Consider the following 24,230-nt stretch of genomic DNA (forward strand, 5'->3'; position numbering starts at 1 on the left):
ACAGAATCAGTATAAATACAAAATTTATAACAGTTTATTTATTGTTGTTAGGATATTTCGTTTATAATTTCTTTATGAACAACTAATAGATTGGATATTTAGTATACTGTATGTTTCTACTACTATAACAAATGGATGAAGAAGCTTCTATCAGTTCGAGTCCTCCAAGAAATAGAGGTTTATATAAAATCTGTGACTTAATTTTATAGAAATATACCAATTTTAATCTGTACTTTTTCATAAATTCTCCATAGTGGATCTAATAACTCACAACTGTCTTTTTGTCATAATTCATATATTTCAAATTGGTGTGATCTTAGTAATTGAATAAGCTCACAGAAGTAATATGCATTTTATGTATAAATTCCAGGGGGTGTAAATCACAACATTGATGATGATGAGTTTACAAACATACAAGAAACACCAGATGATGTCACAGAAGAATGGTGGGTTGTGGAATAATTGTTTGTCATGAAAGAGTGCTTGCTCCTTACAGGGTATCTTGCTCAAAATTGTCGGCAGAAAAAGGCACTTAATAGCAATTTCTCCAACCATGCAGTTTCATATGGGTTGTCTAAATTGTCAGCTATGCTAAAAATATGAAAAAAAAGTAAATAAATTGTGATAACTTTTATGTGATACTTATGTGATAACTTTTAAGCGGGCACAAGGTTTATGAAACAGAACCTGTATTATAACGATAGTGCTTGCCCCAACATGCGAGGATAAATAAGTTGCATTATTTGTTTATTCAATTCATTTGATAGGTTTGAGCCACCACAGAATCACAATGAACTGAACAGTTTACTTCAAACATTGGATGACAAACCACACACAGATGATGAATTTTCATTTGAAAAAAAGAAACTACCGGAATATCATGTAATTGAAATTTTATGACATTTATTAATATTACTTTATTAGATGTTTTTACCTAACATTTTTTTATTCTATAAAAATAAATACGAATCATTATGTTTTTCATAAACTTCTTAACAAAGTTTAGCAATTTTTTTTTAAAAAACAATAACTTCAGTGTGCTACTGTCCATACAGAAAAAAACAATCATACAATCATTATGAACATAAGTGGAAACTTGTTTTGGGCATGGAGTGTACGAAACAGAACCCCGTGTTATAACGACTGTGGTTGCTCTGCCGTGCAAGGATAACTAAGTTAAATACCTTTATCCAGACCAACATTGAAACCCTTCGAGATGAGATGGAAAAAAGTGGAACCTCACTTAAATATATGGAAGATTTTGAACACGTTGTTGAGAAAGATATTTTGATGATTGGTTCAGTCAGTATTGAAGATTTGGAGAAACATGAAAACAAACAGAAAGAGGAATATCTTCAAATACAACAAAGACAAGTAAGTTATATCTGATAATGTGGAGCACTTGTTGTCAGCATGTAAGAACATAACAGAAGTTTAATTCAGAAGAGCATTAAAACTTGCATTTTTGCAAGTAATTTTATGCATTTTTGCAAGTAATTTTAGTTCTCTTTTAGATTTTATTTATTAAGATTTATTGTAGTAGGCTAATAAACAATGTTAAATGAATTATAATGTTATATCACGATGGTATTCGAAACATAATACTTAAGACCCTAAACTTAAAAACAAGAACTTAAACTTAATTATCATCTAGGTTGCTTTGCAACAAGAAAGAACAAAAGAATTAACAAAACTTGCTGAACTTGCAAAGGAAAGAGTTTGGTTGCAACTTAAGGAACAACAGAAAGAAGCGAATATAAGAGAAGAACTACTTGCTAAACGGGAGCGATTGTTTCAAGTAGGAATATAATTAATTTTATTTATTTGTTTAAACATTTCGATTTTTTCCTGGGTAGTTTTACACAAGATGACAAGTCTTTTATTTTTTATCTTTATTACTGTAACCAAAAGAATAACTTATAGTTACTTTATGTTTTATGTTAAAAATATAAAGTCGTCCGGCGCCGTGGCGTAGTGGTTAGCGCGCCTGCCTCTAACCCAGAGGTAATGGGTTCAAGGCTCGTCGCTGCTACCATTGTGGGCGTATGTGTCCTTGAGCAAGACACTTAACGACAATTGCTCCAACCAAGGGGTCACTAATGGGTTGTCCAAATTATCAGCCATACATATAAATGAAAAAAAAAATCCAAAAAAAAATAATCACCCACAAAGTAACATACTTGGTAACTCGTAAGCTGGCGCGAGGTGTTATAACGACTGTCATTTTCCGGCCACGCGAGGATAAAGTAAGTTACATTCATTCATTCATTCATTCATTCATTCAAATTCAATGTTAAATTAACAGGAGCAGGCGCAAAAGTCATTTAGACAGTCAGAAAACCAACTGAAACACGCACTTGAGAAGCGACAAGCAGAAGTGAAAGCTTTCTATGGAGATCTTACACTTGCTGATAATCAATATGGGGATAGTAAAGGTGGGTATGGCATTCCATCTTAATTTGATTTTATTAAAGACAAGTTAATATAAGATAAAACTCCTTGTTTATTAATATTGTAACACGGAATTTATAATCATATTTGTAATGTTGCTACAGAAAAACATTGTTTAAACTCCAGGTCGTAGATGGAGGGTAGAATGGTCAAAAACTCCACAACCTGTGCAGATTAAACTGAAAACTATTCGTGGAATAAGAGACAAAGTTCCTAAGGGAAGATATGTGGTTATGATATCTTTATACGACAGGTTGGATGTGTGGTTTTTATTATGGTGGAGATTTGGGCAAAAGTTGATCTGTTACCTAAATATACTGTTGTATTTTATTGTATATGGGCAAAGTCCTGCGTGGCACGCGATGGGACTTGAGATTTATGTCAGAGTTGGCCTATCATCCTTGAACTAACTTACAAGGGGTCTTGATGTAATTGTTTATGTATAATAATAATATAGAGAGCATTACCCCTACACTGTACAAATATTATGTAAATCTGATACATAATTATCGTATTGACATATTATATTTCTTCTTATAGATTGGGAGGCCATGTATTAAGATGGTCCAGAAGGTTGGGCCAGCAATGGGGAGGTGCTACACTACCTGTATATCATGATGGGCATTACTCTAACACTGAGATACATCTCGAACAAAGTGTGTTCACTGTGTTACCACCTCAATGGAAAGTTCAACCTGGAATGATACTCGTGTTTGAGTTGTTTCTGTTGAGAGGATCAATCAGTCCAATTGATCGAGTGGTGGCTTGGGGTAAGTCGTTTATTGTGTGGGAATGATAGAATATAAATGTTTAATGGTGTAACTGTAAACTGATAACATTTTAGGCTTATTTACGTGCATGTACTAATATTGGATAAAAAGTGCCTTCGTCATAATTACTTAGAAAGAAAGAATAAATTGTTTTTTTTTAAATTCCTATTTAAATACTTTTTTTTAATTAATAAAAGTATTGTTTTTTCTCAGGTGCTTTTCCAATATGTGACAGCAACTTTGCTATAGTGCAAGGCCATTATAAGTTGCCTATGTTACGTGGACATATGGATTATAGGATCACTAAACATGAAACTATAGAGAAGTTGATAGCATCTGATATTGATCATTGGATATCCAATCTTTATATTCAGGTGATTGAGTTGTGAAAAATGTTGTAGACCTCATGCTCACTGTCGATTTTTCATATGTACGCAAAACTGAATATGAGTTACCACATATTTAGCTTTGTGGATGTTTTTTACGGTATGACTGGTTTGGAACAATTGTTGTAAATTCCTGCTCAAGGTCACATACGACCACAATGGTAGCAGTGACCAGCCTTGAACCAATAACCTCTGGGTTAAAGGCAGGTGAACCCACCACTGTGCTACAGCAACGAATTATATTGTTCCCCTTAAATAGAAACTTCATGCAGGTCGTTCGCTTGCCGAGATATTTATCGGGACAGAAAGAATATGAAGTTGAACTCCAGTTTACATCGGGATTGCTGAGTCATCCCGACAGGATCGAGAATTCTGAGGAAGCTGTTGATGGAGAGAAGATACCGATTATGGAGGATGGAGAAGATAATAATTCTTCTACAGGTGTGGGGTGGTTGCTTTATGTGAAATATGTGTCTCATACCATAGGTCATTTAATATGTATTATGTTATAGGTGAGTCTAGGACTTGTTTACGCCAGTCGCATGAACAACTTACATAAGGCTTCTTGATTGTTTGGATAATGAGGCCAAATTTGGCCTAAATCTTAGGTCCTTGACAAGAACCTAACCCATATAGAATGTACTATAAGACCAAAGTTAAATTTGTTTATAGAATTGGGCAGCCAACTACCCCTCATTTTAAAAGTTTGGCACCTATGATTTTATATACAAATGAATCAGGGCCCACAATTTATAGTCATACCTAAATACTTGCCACAAACCTTCAGATGATCGTAGTTCCAACATCAGCATTAAGTTTGGTACAAGTGGGAAGAGCGGACCATCAGTTGATCTTACGTCTTCCACATCCGGAGTAAAGTCCGGTATGAGCAGCTCCATCAACGAGGGAAGTGGGAGCAACGTTCTTCGGAAACGGAAAATGTCGCGAACATCTGTGGAAAGACATTCGCCAAAAGTTGATGTGCGGATTTTTTTTAACTTTCTTATCAAATTTAATTTGTTCAATAGTTTAGGTCAGAACATTTATCCTAGTGTTGTATAATATGCACGTATTAGTTTATATGAGTAAGTTTCTATGGCGAGACAAGTGTCTTTTTAGGAATAAATTGTAATAGTTATTTGTATTGGTTACTATATGTAGCTCATGCTATAATTTAGAGTTGCACTGCCACGCGTGGATAAATAAGTTACATCTACTTTATAAATAATGTTGATTGTTTCAGTTGTTTGAAGATTTGGATTCCGAAGATTCAGAAGACACAGATGAACTAATTCCAGTGAAAGGACAGAATGGAATGTTTTATAAAATTCATTATAAAAACCCAGTGGAAGATTATAATGCAAAGGTTAGTTTATGTTGTCTATAAATAGAGTGTAACGGTCACGCCTTTTTCCATGACCAAGTTTTAACAACTGCCGTTTTACCGCTACTACCCCTTTTTATTGCTTTTATAAACCTTTTCGTTATCCTGCTTTTTAAATGGTTATCGTGCCTACAGAGACAAAATAAACCACATTTATTCATTTACCCACCCAGGTGACAACCCTTCTACCACAAACCCCTCATTTGAAGAAGAAACCACCCCCACCCAAACTTACGCGCATGGAAGAACTTGAACGACACACCTTCAGTGTTCAACCTCCATTTTCAAGCAAGGGGAAACTACAGAGGGTTGCTTATGATAGAGCTGAGTGAGTTTTTTTTTAAATTGAATGTTTTTTTTCTACTTTATTTGGTTAAAAAGATTCTATAGGGTGGAACATCATGGGACCTGAGGTTTAATTCACAGTTTGTCTGTTATTCCGGCACCCAGGGTGGTACAATTGAGATGGTGTTACAGTTATTGACCACTAAGTTTGAGAAATAGTAGCGTGTATTTTTACAGCACAGTTTTAGAGTTGATAATTAAAAATATCACTTTTAGTTAATTCCACATGTTTTTTCATATATATTATAGGTATGTAAGCCGAATGTTTATTTCTGAAATGGGATTTTCACTTTGGAGAACCAAAGATTTCTGGATAACCATATTGTTGTTGGTGTTGCTGTGGTTTGCACGACTGTACATTCATTACTGTGGGCAGTGGTTGTTTTTACAGGTAGGGTTACTTTGGATAAATGTAAAGATGTAGTTAATTAACCCTTGCGTGACAAGGTAACGATAATCAAACACAGGTGTTTTGTTTTATACACCTCGTGCCCACTTATAAGTCACCACGTATGCAAAAAGCGAATTATTTTCATTGTATGGCCAACATTTTGGGCAACCCATTAGTGACCACATGAGCAACTTTGCTTTATATATATATATATGTTGTGACTCCTAACTTGTAAGCAGCAGGAGGTGTATAAAACAAAACACCCATGTTATAACGACTTTCATTGTCATAAATGAATCTTCCCCTCATCCATCCCTATGCTTCCTCACCCCTCACCTACCCAGGCACTCCGACTACCAGTCAACACCTTCATATTCTTCCCATACACCGTTAACTTGAACTACCAAGCTGATCTTCTAACAACAGCTGAAGAAGTTGGTGAAGTTGTACTTGGCCCAATATCGAACATCATTGTGCAGGTGAGATATATTGTGTGTGGATGTAAATTGTTAGGATTTGATACTCAATACTGATACCAATGATAACGTTGTGCCATTTTGCATGGCACTGGAAATTTAACAACTGTTGTTTTGCTGTTGATTCCCTTCTTTTCCTTCTTACATAATCTTTGCTATTATTTTCGAAAAGATAAATCAAAACTATATTATGTTTCCCCCAGGTTCTGCTTGTATTATTCTCGTGGGTGAGCCAGAAAGCTCTCGGATCATTCCCTCTCATCTTCTCCAAGTTGATCCTTGCTTTCTCCTTATGGGTCGTCTTTGATCCGATTATGATCCTCATCGTGGATGCTGCTCTGGGTCGATACACCAACTCCGCATCTCAACCTATCGGAGATGCATTTAAGCTATATTGGCACTTCCTTAGAGTTGAAGGTATTAATTATATTATACTTTATATAACTTGTTATATGTTTATTTACAGTTACCACTATTTCATACAGAATGTATGTAACTTCTTTAATCTTGTGTGGCGGGGCAACGACGGATAAATAAGTTACATTAATTCATTTTTCAAAACAATCACCGAAAAAGTTACATACCTAGTAATTCGTGGGCAAGAAAGAGGTGTATAAAACAGGACACCCGTGCTATAACGATTGCCATTACCCTGCCACGTAAAAATAAATAAGTTATATACATATATATTTATATCTTCTTGCAGGCTCAGGAGTGATCGGCATCCCTATGGTTATCTTCCTGTATGCAGTAGTGATGTTCACAGCGTTCGTCATCCTGTATTTATACTTCCTCAAGCTTCATAACAATGGAAGGATCCTTGATGTCTTCCACCGACTCTGTGGGAAGGAGGAAGCTTTCTTCGTGCCGTATGACCTCGAGTTGAGTAACCAGGAGTTGAGTTTCATTGTAAAGAAGGCCGAACAATGGAGAGGGGAGGATGGGGAGAGAAGGAAGGTTTGTGATGTCATTATAGGGTTTGTGGAAAGTAGGATATGCTTGAATGCATCACTGTATGACCTCACCCATTTATAAAAGTAAAAAATAATTTACACCTATCTTACCCCAGGTAACAGTCTACGATTACATCTGGAGTGAAGAGATAGATCCAATGAAAGGAGAGAAAGTTGAAGAAGTTACGACGCACATCGCGATACATACGTTACATCTGGATGGACTGCGTGAAATATATCGACACTTTCTAAGATTGCCAGGTTAGTGGGGTTGGCGTGTGATATAACATGGTGTTTTATTTCATTATATCTGCAGTAAACTAAATATGCTTTTTCTGTCCATTGTTTTTCATATTTTTTGGTAAATAATTTTGACCAGACTTGATCAATTAACCCAAACTGAGTCACTTTTTCAAATTTAAAGGATTATTTTCCACCAACAGATGGAGCAATAGTTGAAGTGTTCGGGGAACTTGGGACAACAAACTTAACACCAGATGTTAAAACTGCTTTGTTGAAACGAGCAAATAGTTTGGAAAATATTTTCCAAACATCAAGGTAGAGAGAGTATGTAATATATTTGTTCACGCAGGAACGAAAACCTCACTTGAGTTTTCTGTTTTATACATCTCATGCCCGTTTATGAGTTTCCACATATGTAACTTTGTGTTTTTTTGTGTATGGCAGACAATTTAAGATCTTTTATGCAACTCAATACTGACTGCTAGATTAAATTATCTTCAAGTCTTCTTAGTTAGTAGCACAGGTTGTAACCATTAAACCACATACGTCTATGGAGTTGAAATAATAGAAGTTGTTGTATTATCTTTGTATATCAACAGGGAACCTTCGTTAGCATCAGTGAGAATGACTGAACAATTAGTGAACAGAACAAACCATTTACAAGTTCCATCTACATATGGTATATAAAATTATAAATAGACTTATTTTTTATTATATACAGTTAGTTACATAAACGTTTAGTTTTACTTCTATGTCAAAATACCAGCTTATGTTTACAAACCTTTTTTCGTGTATTTTTTAATCTAATTTTTAACATTCATCAACTTTTCTAAAAAGTCAACATATAAGATGTAAAAACACTTGTCGAGTCGACTTATGTATGAACACTCTTCCTATATTAACACACTTGGTATATGAACACTTTTCATATATGAACACTTATCTCATTCACAAGGATTTGATGATCGTCCGGTGACAAGTGATTCAATGAAAACTCGAGAAACGATTCACCGTGATAGCGATTCATCAGATGATCTCCCAACAACACAAATCATCTTCAATGATCATCAACAACAATCTTCAACTGCTTAAATCTTCTAGACTGTTTTGTGACAAGCCAAACATACCATATCATTATCAAATGTAACCAAATATCTCTTAATAGACTAAATATTAAGCATAAAGTAGCTAACCTTTATTGGGTATCCAATTTTCAAATTTACATTTTCTCCAACTGACGTAAGCATACAATAAAACGAACTAACTTTCCACTAACACTTACAATGCTTTGTGAACCACTGTAGTTTAAATAACGAAAATCAATACCAAATATTAAACGTAAACTAATAACACAGCTTTGACTACCCAATTTTCAAAACTATGTTTCAAACAACTTTTTGTAAGTCTAAATAATAGCAGTTAAAATGCTTTATAACCACTGTAGTAGGCGACCAAACCAACTTTAAACATGATATATCACTGTCTTAAACAGTGACTAAGCAATAATACTTGCAAGTCATCATAATTCTGCACTGTCGTAATACTTGTTACATATTATCATTGTGTATTTATAACATGATATATTTTTACAAATAATCACTGGAATTAGACATTATAGTTTTGCACTTTTTGTATCATTTTTGATTCTTCACTGTAAAATATTGTTTAGTGCCGTTAAGGTTTTTAGCAAGTACGTTTTGAGATACTCACAGTGCAATTGTTGAATATATATTTTAATTTACCGCATTCATAGTAATGGTAACTAAAATATAAGTAGAAGTAGAAAAAAAAAAAAAACTGCACAAATACTGAGTTTTCATTGAACAACAAGATTTCATAACAATTGCACCAATGGCACAGGTTTAATTGATAACCTAACGAAGTTCAGTATTAAATGCTACAAAATACAGACACAATTTAGTTTGACAAACTGTACTATGACTACGAGAGATATATTTCGCATTGAAAGGTATCACCAGTCTTTCATTTAAATAGAAACTATGCAGACAAAACTATGTTTTTATCATGTTGACAAAACAGAAGTTTTAAGTTCCAAATTAGCTTTTGTGCAACATTGCCAACAAAAAAGAATATACTATTAGTTACATTAGAAATCAGATGTCAGAAGATTTTTAACAATTTCTCATTTAGATTTACGAATTTCTAAATTCTGTTTATGTTCTTTTAGTTCAAGTTCTGACTTTTCCATTCCACGTATTGCAAGGAATATCTCAATACACAACAACACAGTGGCTGCTGCAACGCCAATACCAACTCTTAACATTAAGTTTGGCACAAGCGACTTTAGAATGAAAGTTGTAGCAAATACAGTGGCAATCATGGTCACAGCAAAGTTGAGACCACTAATAACGGGGGCTTTTGAGCCACTTTTTAACCCAGTGGGTGTGGTAATGTTAGACACCATGTTTTTGTATCGATAATTTTCTTCAGCAGCGCGCAGTTTTTTTAATCTTTTTTCCAACTCTGGATTTGAAGGCGGTTTTTCCAGTTCAGGGAAAATAAGATCACTATTACGTAATATTTCTGATAAACATGGTTTTAATGATTGATTCTTGCATTTCCAACGAGAAAACTAAAAAATAAATTCACAATTGTTAATATGTAGTAATTGCACATCTATTTAACAATTATTTTTACCAAACCAGCCAATCAGTTAAGAAAGTAAGTTATTGGATTCATTTAAGAGTATTTTAAAACTTGAATAAGTTACGTACACTTAATATTAAATCCCACAGTTCACCGAGAGTTGTTAAACCAAATGATATGAAAAACATACCAACCTGTATCACTGTCTTGATTGAAAGTTGAAAATTTTCTTCACAATTTATTTCATTCTTTACTTCAGCTGGCAATCCGTCATTTGAAGCGAATAATTTTAACTTTTCCCACGAACTGGGAGTAAACTTAAGTTTTAACTCACTACCCATCACTAAATGCAATATTCTAAAATAATAAAAAGCATGATGTTACTAAATGAGATGAAACTAAATACAAAACATCCAACGCCAGTGCTTTATGTCCTACCAAGGGTCCTTATAAACCCAAGCCTGGTGTGGCAGGGAAAGCAGATTTTTGCACTGCATTAATCAGTAAACATTTCAACCAGGGAGTTAGATGTACTTTCTAAAATTGTAAGATTAAATATCCCTAAAACTTTTAATACATGAGAATAAGGAATAGTTAACCATGCATTTCTTTGAAACATTAACTAAATGGTTGTAATGTTTATATTTATTAGTTATTCCGTTGTGGAAAACTTCAGAGTGAGCCTGCCAACCCTGCCACTCTAGATTTGGCGAAAATATGAAACTGGCTTTTTTATGGTCTTAGTTATTTGCAAGCACCTCAGTAACAATATTGTCAAAAATTCAAAATAAAGTTTCGCGCAAATTAAAACTAAGAATCATCTTTTTTTCGCATGTTCCGACTTTTTTTAACATTTGTTTTTCTTTTTTTAAAGGCAACAACTTCGAAAACGGCATCATCGGAAGCGGCAACAACAGTTTTTTCCTCGAATTCAATCTTGGGAGGAACTTCCTTAACAAATACAGGAGCTTCGTATTCATATGTGGGCTCAGGTCTGAAAAACAACAATATTTATAATAACAAAGATACAAAAAAAGTAATTAAAAAGTTAAATAAAAAATGTAATCGAAAATATAATCAGTTTAATCATCCAATAAGTTACAAACGCGGTAACTCCTAAGCAAGTACAAAGTGTATGAAACAGAACACCGTGTTGTAACAACTGTCGTTTCCCCATCATGCGGGATAAATAAGTTGGATTCACTCATGCAATACCATTCCTTATGCAAGAATGCAACAAAAGAAAAATCACCCCTTTATATCACATGATCATCCCAAAAATGAATAATAACATTCTAAAAGTACAAAACACAAAACTACTTTTTAGATGAACATCTTAAAAAAATATAAACGTTTGAGAAACCAATAATCAACAAACAACATACTCTTCCTTCTCCACGGTCTCCCAACTACCATACGGGTGTGATGACTTGGATGATGATGATTTAAATGTAGATGATTTAGGTGGTGGTTTGAATGTGTTGGTGGTTACAGGGTTAACATGGGCCACTGTGTCTTGAATTTTCCGCTTCTTAGGTTTTGCAATAAGGTGTTCCGTGGATGCTGTGTTTAAATTATAATCATAAATTTTGTGCAAAGTAGAAAAATTGATTAATTACAGTAGCAAAGATTAAGTTAATTAATATAACAAGAAAGAGAAGGGAATTACCACAAACGACAGTCCATATACCCACAGTTTGGGTAAAAACTACTTGAGTAAAATCACCAGTTAAAAGCATAGCTGCTTAACACACAAAAACTCAGTAAACAATAAAATGTTGACCTGCACTAGTTTGTGGCAAAGGTTGAGGTTTCTTTGGTTCAAGATGGGCAGGTAATTTTAATCCCTGCAATTCAAGGTCTTTCCTATATTGTTGTATAGCGGCTGATTCCATCCGTTTTAAATATCCATCAGCTCGCTGGTTTGTTGCGTGTTGTTGTTTACTATTCTTCTTTATCTGGATAACAACGATTTAACCTCCTTTTTATTTATTCTTTCGTTTTTAATAACAAAATTCACAAGTCAGGAATGTCTGGAGTAGCATGTCGCTCAACTTTTAAATGGCCTAAACACACCCCACGTCACTTTTATTTTTTATGGTAAATTCATAAAACGACCGTTTTATTGATTCCAAAAATACTTTGCTTATTAGAATTGGTCCAGTATAGGCGGAGATATTCGTCCTCAAACAGTGATCTCTAGCGCTATCTTTTTTTTACTACGAGCTCCGTGATTGTGACGTAGGAACGTACTAGTCACGTGACTGATTCATTCGTAAAAGCGAAACCTGTGTTTTTTTTTGTGCTTTTTTGCGTTTTTTTTTGTTCTCGCGTTTTTCGCTGAAAACACTGCCTCTCACCTTTCTGAATGAGAGCGGCCACGCTTCAACAATTTTGTGACGTGTTTGTCACGTGGGTAGTACACTTCTCAATTTTTTTCGCCACGCAACTTTCAAATCAGTTTTTTGAATTTCACGGTGTTTGAGCTGGAATATCTTTGGTTATACAGAACCGATTAAAACAAGTAAGGTGTCGTTGGAATTAGAAAAACACACTCTATCGATTAAAGCGAAGTACATTTGGGGTGTGTTTAGGCACTTTAAAACGGAAGTAACATCATATGTTTTAGAACCCTAGTTTTAATCATAAAACAGCTTTTACCCTGCTGTTAGGTGTGTATTAATCAAGAAGGTTTAAAAATGTATAGTATAATAGAATAAATAGATGAAGTGGTTAAACAAATTGAGATACAAATACAAACAAATTTAAAATAAAAGGTTTAATATAAAGTTTATTGTTTGGTTTATGAATAAAAAATGTTATTGATTTACCATTTTACAAACCTAAATGAAAATCCCTTGCATAAAACATTGAATCTCATTCATTTTAGTGGTACTTTATTTAAGAAAAACAAAAACAATCTTAAAGGAAATACACAAACAGTTATATTTCCTGCGAGTTGTTTATTTTAGACTCGATTACTCTGTATGTATGAACACACTGGCAGTGGTTGGTACATAACTACTTAATATTGGTTAATATTTTACAAACAACTGACTTGTTCAATCTGCCGTTCCTTTTTCGCCTGGTGACTTTTACCTCGTTCATGAAAGTCTATGCTCTGAATAAAAACATATAAATAATATTTTTAAGAATGCAGTATCATACTAAAGAACTTTAAACGTACACCATTTTTAAAAAGGAAAAATATTAACTGCATAACATAATAGCTGTGGTGGAGTGAGTAGCACACCTGCATGTAAACCACCTGATAAAGGGTCAAGGCTTGGCGCTGCTCCCATTTAAATATAAAATAAATAAAGTCTTTAAATAACTCACTGACCGCTTTGTTGTCACCGATCCAACATTTACAAACTTCGCAAAATTTTCTGGGTTGAGATTTCCAATAAGATGCCCTGGAGTAAATACTTGGTCACGAACATGTACAAATAATATTGGTGAAAAAGAGGGGACATACTTTTATTTACACTGCGACTGCATTAAAAGGTTAGCGATAATAACAGTAGTTATTACATGGGAGTCTTGTTTCATACACCTCATGCCTACTTCCAAATTATAGTGTACGCAATTTTGCAAGTTAGGGCTATTGTTTTTAAGCCAAGCAGAAAATTTGTACACTGCAATAAAAGGTGTAACAATACTTAGGCAGCATCCCAGTTTTATACCTTCAACTTTTATATATAACATAGGTTTTCACTGTTAGGTGTCTATACAAACAGACAGAACGAAAGTAAATTGACACAATAATCAATAAGGTACCCTATGTTTGATGAAGTGAATTTAAAAAATGTCACTCAAGATTTTATTAAAAAAAAACTGACCCCTAGGTAAGAATCTAATTAAATATAATTAATCAAACTTATTTTAGGAAACAAAGACTTACATGTTCTTCAGTTATCTTAACTTGACCAGTTTCAAATCATTTTAAACAACTCTAACAACAATTTTCTAGGAGTAATACACATGGAGTATAATGTTATTAACTCAATCATGAATCACTATGTGTGAATATCTTGCTTCAAATTAAGCACTTCTGTAATTCACAGAAACATAATATTTGCATCAAGTTACACAAACACACATTGCACTTTTGAAAGGTAATAGGAAATCAAACTACTTAATCGACCAAAAATATTGTTTAGCTTGAAAAAAATTACAGACATAAATTGCTTTTAAAGTGTAATCAATTTTTTGTTATTTACAAAACACATTTTTCTCATTGAGTTATGACTCTTGGGATACAAAAATGAAATAAACATGTTACAATTATGAAATATAAAGTGAAACTCACACTCTGGCACACAATGTATTGTAATATAAGACGTGAAACTGCTGAGTATGATATCAGAAATGACATTTTATATCAATATTAGAATTACTATAATGAAGTAATACATGTGTTGCTATCAATCAGTTAATATAATGAACCTTTCCCCCACTAAGCAATGGCCCTTGCCTCTGGCATAAATGCTTCCCAATTCTTAATGTTCTGCTCCTGACTCTTCATGAGATTCTTAAGGAAGATGAGAACTAACTGTCTGAAGTCCACCACGCGATCTTGCTCGAAAGCTTGCATCTCTTTCTTTATCTCTGCGGACAGCTCGTCAAAATCGCTCTTGCATGTTTGGACTCTCGCTTCCAGTTCTTTAATATCCGCTTGAATTTGAGCGATTTTATCCGTCCTTCCAGAGGCTTGCATCTTAGCTTCAGCTTCTTTCTTTCTTTGAACGTTTTGCTCTGCGTTCTGCCAGTTTTGCCAGCTCTTCACCCTGACCATGAAAATCTCTTTGATTTCTGTAATAATACGCAGATAATCAGCAAGTGTTTCAGCCACAGCGTAGTAATCTGTATTAGATTGTTCCTGATGAACATTCTCGATTTTTTCGAACGCATCGGAAAGTTGCGCAAGCGCACGAGACAGGGCAGTGTGCTCCTCAGCATTTCCCAGTGTTGCCGAACTCTTTGCAAAAAGTGCAGTGTTGATCGCAAGCTCCTTTCTATGATGCACAAGACTTTCAAAGGATGCGTGCAACTTTCTAAGCTGCTGTTCCAAGCTTTCAATTTGTTGTTGCTTCTCTTCAAACCATGAATCCTCTTCTGTCATCTTGATAGTTATTTTGCTCAAAGCACCTTCAACATTTTTCACCAACCTCATGACCCCAGCTCCACTCAATGCTCTGGTGTTAGTTGCTTGCGGCAGCTCCTCTTGCTCAAGAAAATCTCGGAAATCCTGGTCCTGCACAAGTGTATTGTGCCTCGCAACTCTGTTCAAATATCTCTCCAAAGCTGCTCTTCTTTTTTCAACAAAATCAATCGAAACAGCTTCCTCGTCGGTTTTCGACATTTTAATTAGGGTCATGCCGACTATACTTTTTTCAGGGGCGGGCGGGACTATTCTACCAGCGTGGCGATGTTTTGCCAATAACTTCTCATGAATACCAAGGAAATCACTGAACCTCCGGTCCACTGCCAGTTCTGCTCGCTTGAAACTTGGGATAGAGGTCTTGGTACGAACTCTATACGACATATAAGCATTCATACCATCTCCTACCTTATGTGGGTCGGATACTTGGATAGTGATATCATTTACTTTAGAATCATACTGTGAGCTATGAGATGCTTTGCTATAATCATCCTTAGCAGTATCCGTGTACTTGGTTGGAACTTCAATTGAAATATTTGGCAAGTTTGCTGAAGCAGACGCGCTTTCAAACATATCATCATCATCGTCATCATCCAATAACTCTGGCTCCACTTTTACCGGCTCCGGAGCCGCGGCTTCTTTAACCGCCGGAACCGGGTCAGGTTCAGTAACAACTGTCGGCTTGGTGACAACTTCTTCTTGAGAAACAACTTCGGCTTGTTTGACACTTTCCTCTTGATTGACAGGTTCTTCTGCTGCATCATCATCAAGGTTGATCTCTGTTTCTACTGGAGCAATCTCACTCCCAACTTCTTCTGTTTCTTCATCATCAAACGGAGGCGGTTCTCGGCTGTCACTCATTTTGCTGAAATATTTTTACCGATCTATCTAAGTCAACACTTTTCACTGTAAATAAAAAACAAACAATGTTAATTTACAGGCCACAGAAAGAGGGTGTATGCCAAATCTCGTATATGGAGTGGCAGGAGTCCCATGTTATAGGACCTCACCCACGTAGAATAGAAGAGAACGTGGGGGATAATAAACTAACGACGGGCCAAGTCTTACTACACATGGTGCAGAATAGGCTACAGGCTGATAAATAAACTCTTCATAGCAATTAGCATAACACGAAACTGCTACAACAAATTAAAACTAGAGACAGAATGCGAGAACAAATATATATACTGTAATGTTGTACGAAAAATAACGAAGACAAGTATTCTATAGAAACCTTAAACAGTATCACATGATAAGAATTGCGCTCAGGTATACTTATAACGTGCTACCCTGAAATTCTCCGCAGTAAATCACTTAAAATGCGGATAATGAATTTCCACACTTACACATATTACTGCGCTTACACAAAACTACGTACACGTGAACTAAGGGGTACAGAAGTTAAGAGTCAATATTGCTGTAAATTATTTGTCTTTGCGTGGATGGCCAACGACATACATTACAACATGGGTGTCTTATTTTATTTTACACAACTCTCGCCCAGTTACAAGTTACCACATACAGCTCATACTGTAGTTTAGAGGTTGGAATTGCTATAAAGACCGTCAATCATTTGTCCCTGCGTGTCAGGGCAGCGACAGTCGTTATACCATGATTGTCTTGTTTTACAAAACGCGTGCCTGTTTACAAGTTACCACGTACAGCGTCTACCGGAGTTCGGAAATTGAAATCCTTTTTACCATAAAAGACCGTCAATAATTTGTCTCTGCGTGTCAGGGCAGCGACAGTCGTTATACCATGATTGTCTTGTTTTACAAAACGCGTGCCTGTTTACAAGTTACCACGTACAGCGTCTACCGGAGTTCGGAAATTGAAATCCTTTTTACCATGAAAGACCGTCAATAATTTGTCTCTGCGTGTCAGGGCAGCAACAGTCGTTATAACATGGGTGTCTTGTATCACAAAACGCGTGCCTGTTTACAAGTTACCACGTACAGCGTTTACCGGAGTTCGGAAATTAAAATCCTTTTTACCATAAAAGACTGTCAATCATTATTGTTGCTGCGTGACAGGGCAACGACAGTCGTTCCAGCACCGGTATCTTATCCTTGTTATGACGGTTCACGATCGAGGAAACAAGTGTAGCAGCATGTCACAGGCCTGCATGTAACAGCATTAGAACGCCTTTATCGGCCTTCTAACCCAAGATCAATATTTAATTTTTTTATAAATTTGTTGATATTAGGTACATGCTGTTAAATTATCATTCATACAAAGCATGTACACAGCACGCGTCTATTCACCCCGGACTCTAATGAACGTTGGTTGCAGATATTAATAAACCATCATGCATTTTATTGTTTCTAGATTTTGCTTGTGTGTGTAGCCTCATATAGCCTACATTTGTTTTTGGTTATCGACCTACGACGTATACGCTATCAATGCTGTTTTAACATCCACGCAGTTGTCTAAGTTATACGAAGTGGAAAATCACCAAGGCAATATTTCGGTTTAACATTCTGTGGTGTCGAAGGGTTACTTAGAAACATCAAGGGAAGTTATTAAATCAAAGAAACTTCACGTGATCGTTTCAGTGAAATCGGTAGAGATAAAAAAAGAGCTTTTTTCAAGAAAAATGCTTACGCGTTTGATAACCACCACGCTCGTAATAAAAGGCGGTGCGTTCTGGTAAGAAATCATCTCTTCATTCAGAAGGCAACAAAGTGAGTGGTTGGTTTGATTTACTTGTGTTTTGTGACTAATATTTGTTTCTGCAGATGAATAAGTCAGCGCTTCTCCTCTTGCTTGTCATCGGACTCCTTGTCTCTATGGAAACTGCCGTGGTACATGGATTCTGGAGAGCCAGCCCTACACCACCACCAGATACGCGTCGCCGATGGGGAGGGTGGAACCAACAGCAGAATGGTAGGAATTATTATTTGTTAACTTTCTATGGTTACATATAATGTAAGAAATGGTCAGTAGGTCACTGGTCATACGTCATAATGTATAATATAAGTTAAAATACAGTATTATATCATTTTTTATTAAGAAGATAAATATTAAAAAAGAAATGTACAAAATATGTAGCACCCAACAACTGTTATTTTTAGTTGGAACCCGAGTTCTAGACTCCTCATAAAATAAGTTAAGTAACCTGTGGGAACCAGTTTTCTAGGGGAACCAGATTTCTACGACACCGGCTTACGTATATAACGCGACATTTAATGTGTTTCAGTCCAAGACTTGCTGGTGGACGAGTTAGGCGATCTGGAAAAGATGTTGGACAATTAGATGATCTAAAATGCCTAATGTTGGTTGCAAACAATAATAAACCATCATGCATTTTAATGTTTCTTGATTTTGTTTGTTTATGTGTAGCCTCATATTACAGTTGTTCTTGTTCACGACAGCCGATTTATTACCCTATATATTGTATGGAACGGAGAACGAGTTCGCAGAATTAGTCCGCAGGTGAAGTCCTACGGGTCAAGAATCGGGACAGAAAACGGGGCTTGGCCGGAACACTAGAGTCGGAACATGAAGAAAAAACTTCACTACCGCGAACACATCACTTCCGGACGTACAAGGGTGTTGGGGTAATGGGCCTAATCTGCCCTAAATCCCAGGTCCTCACCCATACAGAATAGAAACCGGCATAAAACGAAACTGTTACAACAAATTAAAACTAAAGACAGAATGCGAAAACAAATATATATACTGTAATGTTGTACGAAAAATAATAAAGAGAAGTTTTCTATAGAAACCTTAAACAGTATCACACATGGCGCCCTCTATAGAGGTTTCACATGATAAGAATTGCGCTCAGACGCAGGTATACTTATAATACGCTACCATATATATATTCTAATAATAATCCTCCGCAGTGGAATTGGCATTAAGACCATCGACCATTTGTCCCTGCGTGTCAGGGTAGCGACAGTCGTTATAAGTTATTAAATCAAAGAAATCGTTTAATAACCAACACCACTTACGCGTTTAACGAAATAAAAAGCGGCGAGTTCTGGTACGAAATCATCTCCTCATTCAGAAGGCAAAAAAGTGAGTGGTTGGTTGGTTTTACTTGTGTTTTGTGACTAATAATTGTTTCTGCAGATGAACAAGTCAGCACTCCTCTTGTTTGTCATCGGACTCCTCGTCTCTATAGAAACTGCAAATGCTGCCGTGTCAAGTGGGCCCTGGAGTGACCCAATACCTTCACCACCACCAGAGACGCGTCGCCGATGGGGAGGGTGGAACCAACAGAAAAAAAGTAGGAATTAGTATTCGTTAACTTTCTATGGTTACATATAATGTAAGAAGAGTTTATTTTAAACTTTTAAAAAGTTGCACCTATGCTGGTCTTATACGAAGGCAAGTTCATGTATACCGGCTTGTGCATATAACGCGATATTTATTGTGTTTCAGTCCAAGACTTGTTGAGCGAGTTAGAAGAAGAAGATGTCAATTTGGAAAACATGTTGGGCGATTAGACGAACTAAACTTCCTAATATTGATTGCAAGCACTAATAAACGATCATGCATTTTAATATTTCTTGATTTTGTTTATGTGTGTAGCTTCATATACAGTTGTTCTAGTTCACGACAGCCGCTTTATTACTAGCTACCACGCAGCCTACATCTGATAAGTCTAGAAGTTAAAGTCATTATTGTAGTCAAATATTTGTCCTTGCGCGGATGGGCAACGATATACATTATAACACGGGTGCCTTTTTTTCATAACTCGCGCTCACTTACAAGTTACCACGTACAGCTCATATACTGGAATTTAGAAGTTGGAATTGCAATAAAGACATAACTATTATATCCTTGCTGCGCGACAGGGCTACCATATTATTTACAACATGGATGCTTGACCCATGTCGAACAAAGTCAAAAGAAACAAATCGCTCTACGGATTTTGACGATGACCCACGAGTTACCACATTAATAACCTGATGAATATTATCGATTAAAGTGCTTTGCAAGGGACACACACGCCCTCAGTGGGAGCAGCATCGTGTCTCGTAAGCAGCTTATTTAGCAGGCCGCACTCTTGTAGCATCAGCAACGTCAAACCAACTTTGTTCATTTTTACTGATTTTATTGAAACGATCACTTGATGTCTGATTTTGATTTAATAACTTAAACTGAAATAGATTACTATGGGTGTAATTTTGTAAAGTAGAAAATAAAAATTGAAAGAAAAAAATTGTATTCGCCTGGCGGAGCAACGACAGTCCTTGACACGGCTGTTCTGTTACATACACGTCGTGCCTGCTTACAAGTTACCACGTACAGCGTCTACCGGAGTTCGGGAGTTGAAATCCTTATTACAGTGAAAGACTGTCAATAATTTGTCTCTGCGTGTCAGGGCAGCAACAGTCGTTATAACATGGGTGTCTTGTATCACAAAACGCGTGCCTGTTTACAAGTTACCACGTACAGCGTTTACCGGAGTTCGGAAATTGAAATCCTTTTTACCATAAAAGACTGTCAATCATTATTGTTGCTGCGTGACAGGGCAACGACAGTCGTTCCAGCACCGGTATCTTATCCTTGTTATGACGGTTCACGATCGAGGAAACAAGTGTAGCAGCATGTCACAGGCCTGCATGTAACAGCATTAGAACGCCTTTATCGGTCTTCTAACCCAAGATCAATATTTGATTTTTTTTATAAATTTGTTGATATTAGGTACATGCTGTTAAATTATCATTCATACAAAGCATGTACACAGCACGCGTCTATTCACCCCGGACTCTAATAAACGTTGGTTGCAGATATTAATAAACCATCATGCATTTTATTGTTTCTAGATTTTGCTTGTGTGTGTAGCCTCATATAGCCTACATTTGTTTTTGGTTATCGACCTACGACGTATACGCTATCAATGCTGTTTTAACATCCACGCAGTTGTCTAAGTTATACGAAGTGAAAAATCACCAAGGCAATATTTCGGTTTAACATTCTGTGGTGTCGAAGGGTTACTTAGAAACATCAAGGGAAGTTATTAAATCAAAGAAACTTCACGTGATCGTTTCAGTGAAATCGGTAGAGATAAAAAAAGAGCTTTTTTCAAGAAAAATGCTTACGCGTTTGATAACCACCACGCTCGTAATAAAAGGCGGTGCGTTCTGGTAAGAAATCATCTCTTCATTCAGAAGGCAACAAAGTGAGTGGTTGGTTTGATTTACTTGTGTTTTGTGACTAATATTTGTTTCTGCAGATGAATAAGTCAGCGCTTCTCCTCTTGCTTGTCATCGGACTCCTTGTCTCTATGGAAACTGCCGTGGTACATGGATTCTGGAGAGCCAGCCCTACACCACCACCAGAGACGCGTCGCCGATGGGGAGGGTGGAACCAACAGCAGAATGGTAGGAATTATTATTTGTTAACTTTCTATGGTTACATTAAATGTAAGAAATGGTCAGTAGGTCACTGGTCATACGTCATAATGTATAATATAAGTTAAAATACAGTATTATATCATTTTTTATTAAGAAGATAAATATTAAAAAAGAAATGTACAAAATATGTAGCACCCAACAACTGTTATTTTTAGTTGGAACCCGAGTTCTAGACTCCTCATAAAATAAGTTAAGTAACCTGTGGGAACCAGTTTTCTAGGGGAACCAGATTTCTACGACATCGGCTTACGTATATACCGCGACATTTAATACATTTAATGTGTTTCAGTCCCAGACTTAGTGGACGAGTTAAGCGATCTGGAAATGATATTGGACAATTAGATGATCTAAAATGCCTAATGTTGGTTGCAAACAATAATAAACCATCATGCATTTTAATGTTTCTTGATTTTGTTTGTTTATGTGTAGCCTTATATATAGTTGTTTTTGTTCACGACAGCCGATTTATTACCCTATATATTGTATGGAACGGAGAACGAGTTCGCAGAAATAGTCCGCAGGTGGAGTCCTACGGGTCAAGAATCGGGACAGAAAACGGGACTTGGCCGGAACACTAGAGTCGGAACATGAAGAAAAAACTTCACTACCGCGAGCACATCACTTCCGGACGTACAGGGGTGTTGGGGTAATGGGCCAAATCTGGCCTAAATCCCAGGTCCTCACGAACCTCACCCATACAGAATAGAAATTAGCATAAAACGAAACTGTTACAACAAATTAAAACTAAAGACAGAATGCGAAAACAAATATATATACTGTAATGTTGTACGAAAAATAATAAAGAGAAGTTTTCTATAGAAACCTTAAACAGTATCACACATGGCGCCCTCTATAGAGGTATCATATTATAAGAATTTCGCTCAGACAGGTATACTTATATTACGCTACCATATATATATATATATATATATATATATATATATATATTCTAATAATAATCCTCCGCAGTGGAATTGCCATTAAGACCATCAACCATTTGTCCCTGGCGACAGTCGTTATAAGTTATTAAATCAAATAAACTTCACATAATCGTTTCAGTGAAATCGGTATAAAAGTAAAATAAAGGGCTTTATCAAGAAACATGTTTACGCGTTTGATAACCACTTCGTCTGTAATAAAAGGCGGCGAGTTCTTATACGAAAACATCTCAGACTTCGCGGAACAACAGAACTACTTCTTCTTAAATCGAAGCGTTTTAGCGTTTAATAACCAACACCACTTACGCGTTTAACGAAATAAAAAGCGGCGAGTTCTGGTACGAAATCATCTCCTCATTCAGAAGGCAACAAAGTGAGTGGTTGGTTGGTTTTACTTGTGTTTTGTGACTAATATTTGTTTCTGCAGATGAACAAGTCAGCACTCCTCTTGCTTGTCATCGGACTCCTCGTCCATATAGAAACTGCAAATGCTGCCGTGTCAAGTGGGCCCTGGAGTGACCCAATACCTTCACCACCACCAGAGACGCGTCGCCGATGGGGAGGGTGGAACCAACAGAAAAAAAGTAGGAATTAGTATTCGTTAACTTTCTATGGTTACATATAATGTAAGAAGAGTTTATTTTAAACTTTTAAAAAGTTGCACCTATGCTGGTCTAATATACTTTGGAAGGCACGTCTATTGTACCGGCTTATGCATAAAATGCGACATTTAATGTGTTTCAGTCCAAGTCTTGTTGAGCAAGTTAAGAGATGTCAATTTGGAAAACATGTTGGACGATTAGATGATCTAAAATGCCTAATGTTGGTTGCAAACAATAATAAACCATCATGCATTTTAATATTTCTTGATTTTGTTTATGTGTGTAGCCTCATATATAGTTGTTCTTGATCACGGCAGCCACTCTATTACCTTTCTAGCATATGGTAACATACCCTTTTTGAATGGTAAAAGGTAATGTGAATAGCGTCCCGCATTAACTAGTCATTATGATAACTCGCTTGCCGCGTTAATTTGCATTGTCAGTGGTTTATGCGCGTATCAACATTAAGTTAGCTTATTTTAGCGCAATATTGTTAAATCTAGTTTATAAAAGAAGTTCTGACACTTTATGGGGCTATTACCAACTAAAAACTTTAAAAATAATACCCGAAAAAGTTTAGGCTCCTAAAAGTGAAGCTGTACTTCCACCATACTTTTCTTTACTCGCATATTGCGAGTAACAACCAACTTCCTACACCAGGAACAAGCTTATGATGTTATGCGTGTTAACTTCGCTTTTGCGAGTACTTACGCGCATAAAAGCATAAAAGTGACCATGCAAAAAAGGTATATATATACAGTAGGACGGGGGGAGATGGGACACTTTATAACTCTATTTTCTGGTCCCATTTAGTAGTAATCAAAGAACATTTAAAGAAATATGAAACTATGTCTTTATGACTCTTACAGACCGTTGTTAATTATTTAAAACACGATCATGATATCTGGATATTTTGTGCTAAAGGTGTCCCATCTTCCCCCACCCTACTATATATTATGCGCATAAGTTGTCGCATATTCACTCGCTTTATTCTAGTAAAGAAAAATAGGATAAAAGAATTTTACCACACAAAACCTGTTGCTGCTGCTATTGCTGTGGACAGAAATATGTCCTTGGCCCGTGTTATAACGACTGTCGTTTTCCGGCCACGCGGGAATAAAGTAAGTTACATCCGTTCATTCATCTACT

At 36.1% G+C, this 24,230-nt stretch overlaps 4 protein-coding genes and 3 long non-coding RNA genes across 7 annotated transcripts; 4 read left to right on the forward strand and 3 right to left on the reverse strand.

Annotated features, from left to right (window-relative positions):
* Positions 1–17: 17 nt before the first annotated feature.
* Positions 18–9,145, forward strand: LOC149730135 (uncharacterized). The gene is made up of 21 exons (XM_089886678.1): positions 18–177; positions 371–446; positions 768–882; positions 1,195–1,374; positions 1,655–1,798; positions 2,306–2,435; positions 2,578–2,704; positions 2,992–3,221; positions 3,435–3,595; positions 3,880–4,048; positions 4,395–4,588; positions 4,851–4,973; positions 5,165–5,319; positions 5,586–5,727; positions 6,072–6,206; positions 6,407–6,620; positions 6,910–7,160; positions 7,273–7,417; positions 7,600–7,714; positions 7,999–8,078; positions 8,355–9,145. Exons 1-21 carry the CDS (start codon positions 132–134, stop codon positions 8,489–8,491), a joined length of 3,069 nt encoding a protein of 1,022 aa, XP_089742804.1. The 5' UTR covers positions 18–131; the 3' UTR covers positions 8,492–9,145.
* LOC149730136 (vacuolar ATPase assembly protein VMA12-like) lies at positions 8,943–10,368 on the reverse strand. Its single transcript, XM_089886704.1, has 2 exons — positions 10,201–10,368; positions 8,943–9,992 (listed from the first exon to the last, which is right to left on the reverse strand). The coding sequence occupies exons 1-2, from the start codon at positions 10,345–10,347 to the stop codon at positions 9,543–9,545; spliced, it is 597 nt and encodes a 198-aa protein (XP_089742830.1). The 5' UTR covers positions 10,348–10,368; the 3' UTR covers positions 8,943–9,542.
* On the reverse strand, positions 10,362–14,051 carry LOC149730137 (uncharacterized). The gene is made up of 6 exons (XM_089886702.1): positions 13,911–14,051; positions 13,350–13,422; positions 13,065–13,127; positions 11,790–11,964; positions 11,392–11,569; positions 10,362–11,000 (listed from the first exon to the last, which is right to left on the reverse strand). Coding segments are annotated over exons 1-6 (675 nt in total). The 5' UTR covers positions 13,913–14,051; the 3' UTR covers positions 10,362–10,816.
* On the reverse strand, positions 13,972–16,097 carry LOC149730138 (sorting nexin-2-like). Its single transcript, XM_089886695.1, has one exon. It carries the CDS (start codon positions 16,029–16,031, stop codon positions 14,466–14,468), a length of 1,566 nt encoding a protein of 521 aa, XP_089742821.1. The 5' UTR covers positions 16,032–16,097; the 3' UTR covers positions 13,972–14,465.
* A 1,630-nt stretch (positions 16,098–17,727) lies between these two features.
* Positions 17,728–18,482, forward strand: LOC149730139 (uncharacterized). Its single transcript, XR_016385845.1, has 3 exons — positions 17,728–17,854; positions 17,909–18,056; positions 18,370–18,482. It is a non-coding gene; the product is annotated as an uncharacterized LOC149730139 (long non-coding RNA).
* Positions 18,483–19,147: 665 nt separating this feature from the next.
* Positions 19,148–19,741, forward strand: LOC149730140 (uncharacterized). Its single transcript, XR_016385843.1, has 2 exons — positions 19,148–19,404; positions 19,560–19,741. It is a non-coding gene; the product is annotated as an uncharacterized LOC149730140 (long non-coding RNA).
* A 1,523-nt stretch (positions 19,742–21,264) lies between these two features.
* On the forward strand, positions 21,265–23,339 carry LOC149730141 (uncharacterized). Its single transcript, XR_016385844.1, has 3 exons — positions 21,265–21,306; positions 22,907–23,063; positions 23,224–23,339. It is a non-coding gene; the product is annotated as an uncharacterized LOC149730141 (long non-coding RNA).
* The last annotated feature ends 891 nt before the right edge of the window (positions 23,340–24,230 follow it).

This window comes from Ciona robusta, chromosome 10, assembly GCF_009617815.1.
Source record: "Ciona robusta chromosome 10, ASM961781v2".
NCBI classification, from domain to species: domain Eukaryota; kingdom Metazoa; phylum Chordata; class Ascidiacea; order Phlebobranchia; family Cionidae; genus Ciona; species Ciona robusta.

Excerpts from the sequence above, each read along its gene's own strand:
- LOC149730135 (XM_089886678.1), top strand. The coding sequence starts at position 132 with ATGGATGAAGAAGCTTCTATCAGTTCGAGTCCTCCAAGAAATAGAG. Across the intron at positions 447-767 it reads GATGATGTCACAGAAGAATG|GTTTGAGCCACCACAGAATC; the intron begins GTGGGTTGTGGA and ends TTCATTTGATAG. Across the intron at positions 4,589-4,850 it reads GACATTCGCCAAAAGTTGAT|TTGTTTGAAGATTTGGATTC; the intron begins GTGCGGATTTTT and ends TGATTGTTTCAG.
- LOC149730136 (XM_089886704.1), bottom strand. The coding sequence starts at position 10,347 with ATGGGTAGTGAGTTAAAACTTAAGTTTACTCCCAGTTCGTGGGAAAAG. Across the intron at positions 9,993-10,200 it reads CAATCAAGACAGTGATACAG|TTTTCTCGTTGGAAATGCAA; the intron begins GTTGGTATGTTT and ends TTTATTTTTTAG.
- LOC149730137 (XM_089886702.1), bottom strand. Across the intron at positions 11,965-13,064 it reads AGGAACGGCAGATTGAACAA|ATAAAGAAGAATAGTAAACA; the intron begins GTCAGTTGTTTG and ends GTTGTTATCCAG. Across the intron at positions 11,001-11,391 it reads GAGACCGTGGAGAAGGAAGA|ACCTGAGCCCACATATGAAT; the intron begins GTATGTTGTTTG and ends GTTGTTTTTCAG.
- LOC149730138 (XM_089886695.1), bottom strand. The coding sequence starts at position 16,031 with ATGAGTGACAGCCGAGAACCGCCTCCGTTTGATGATGAAGAAACAGAA.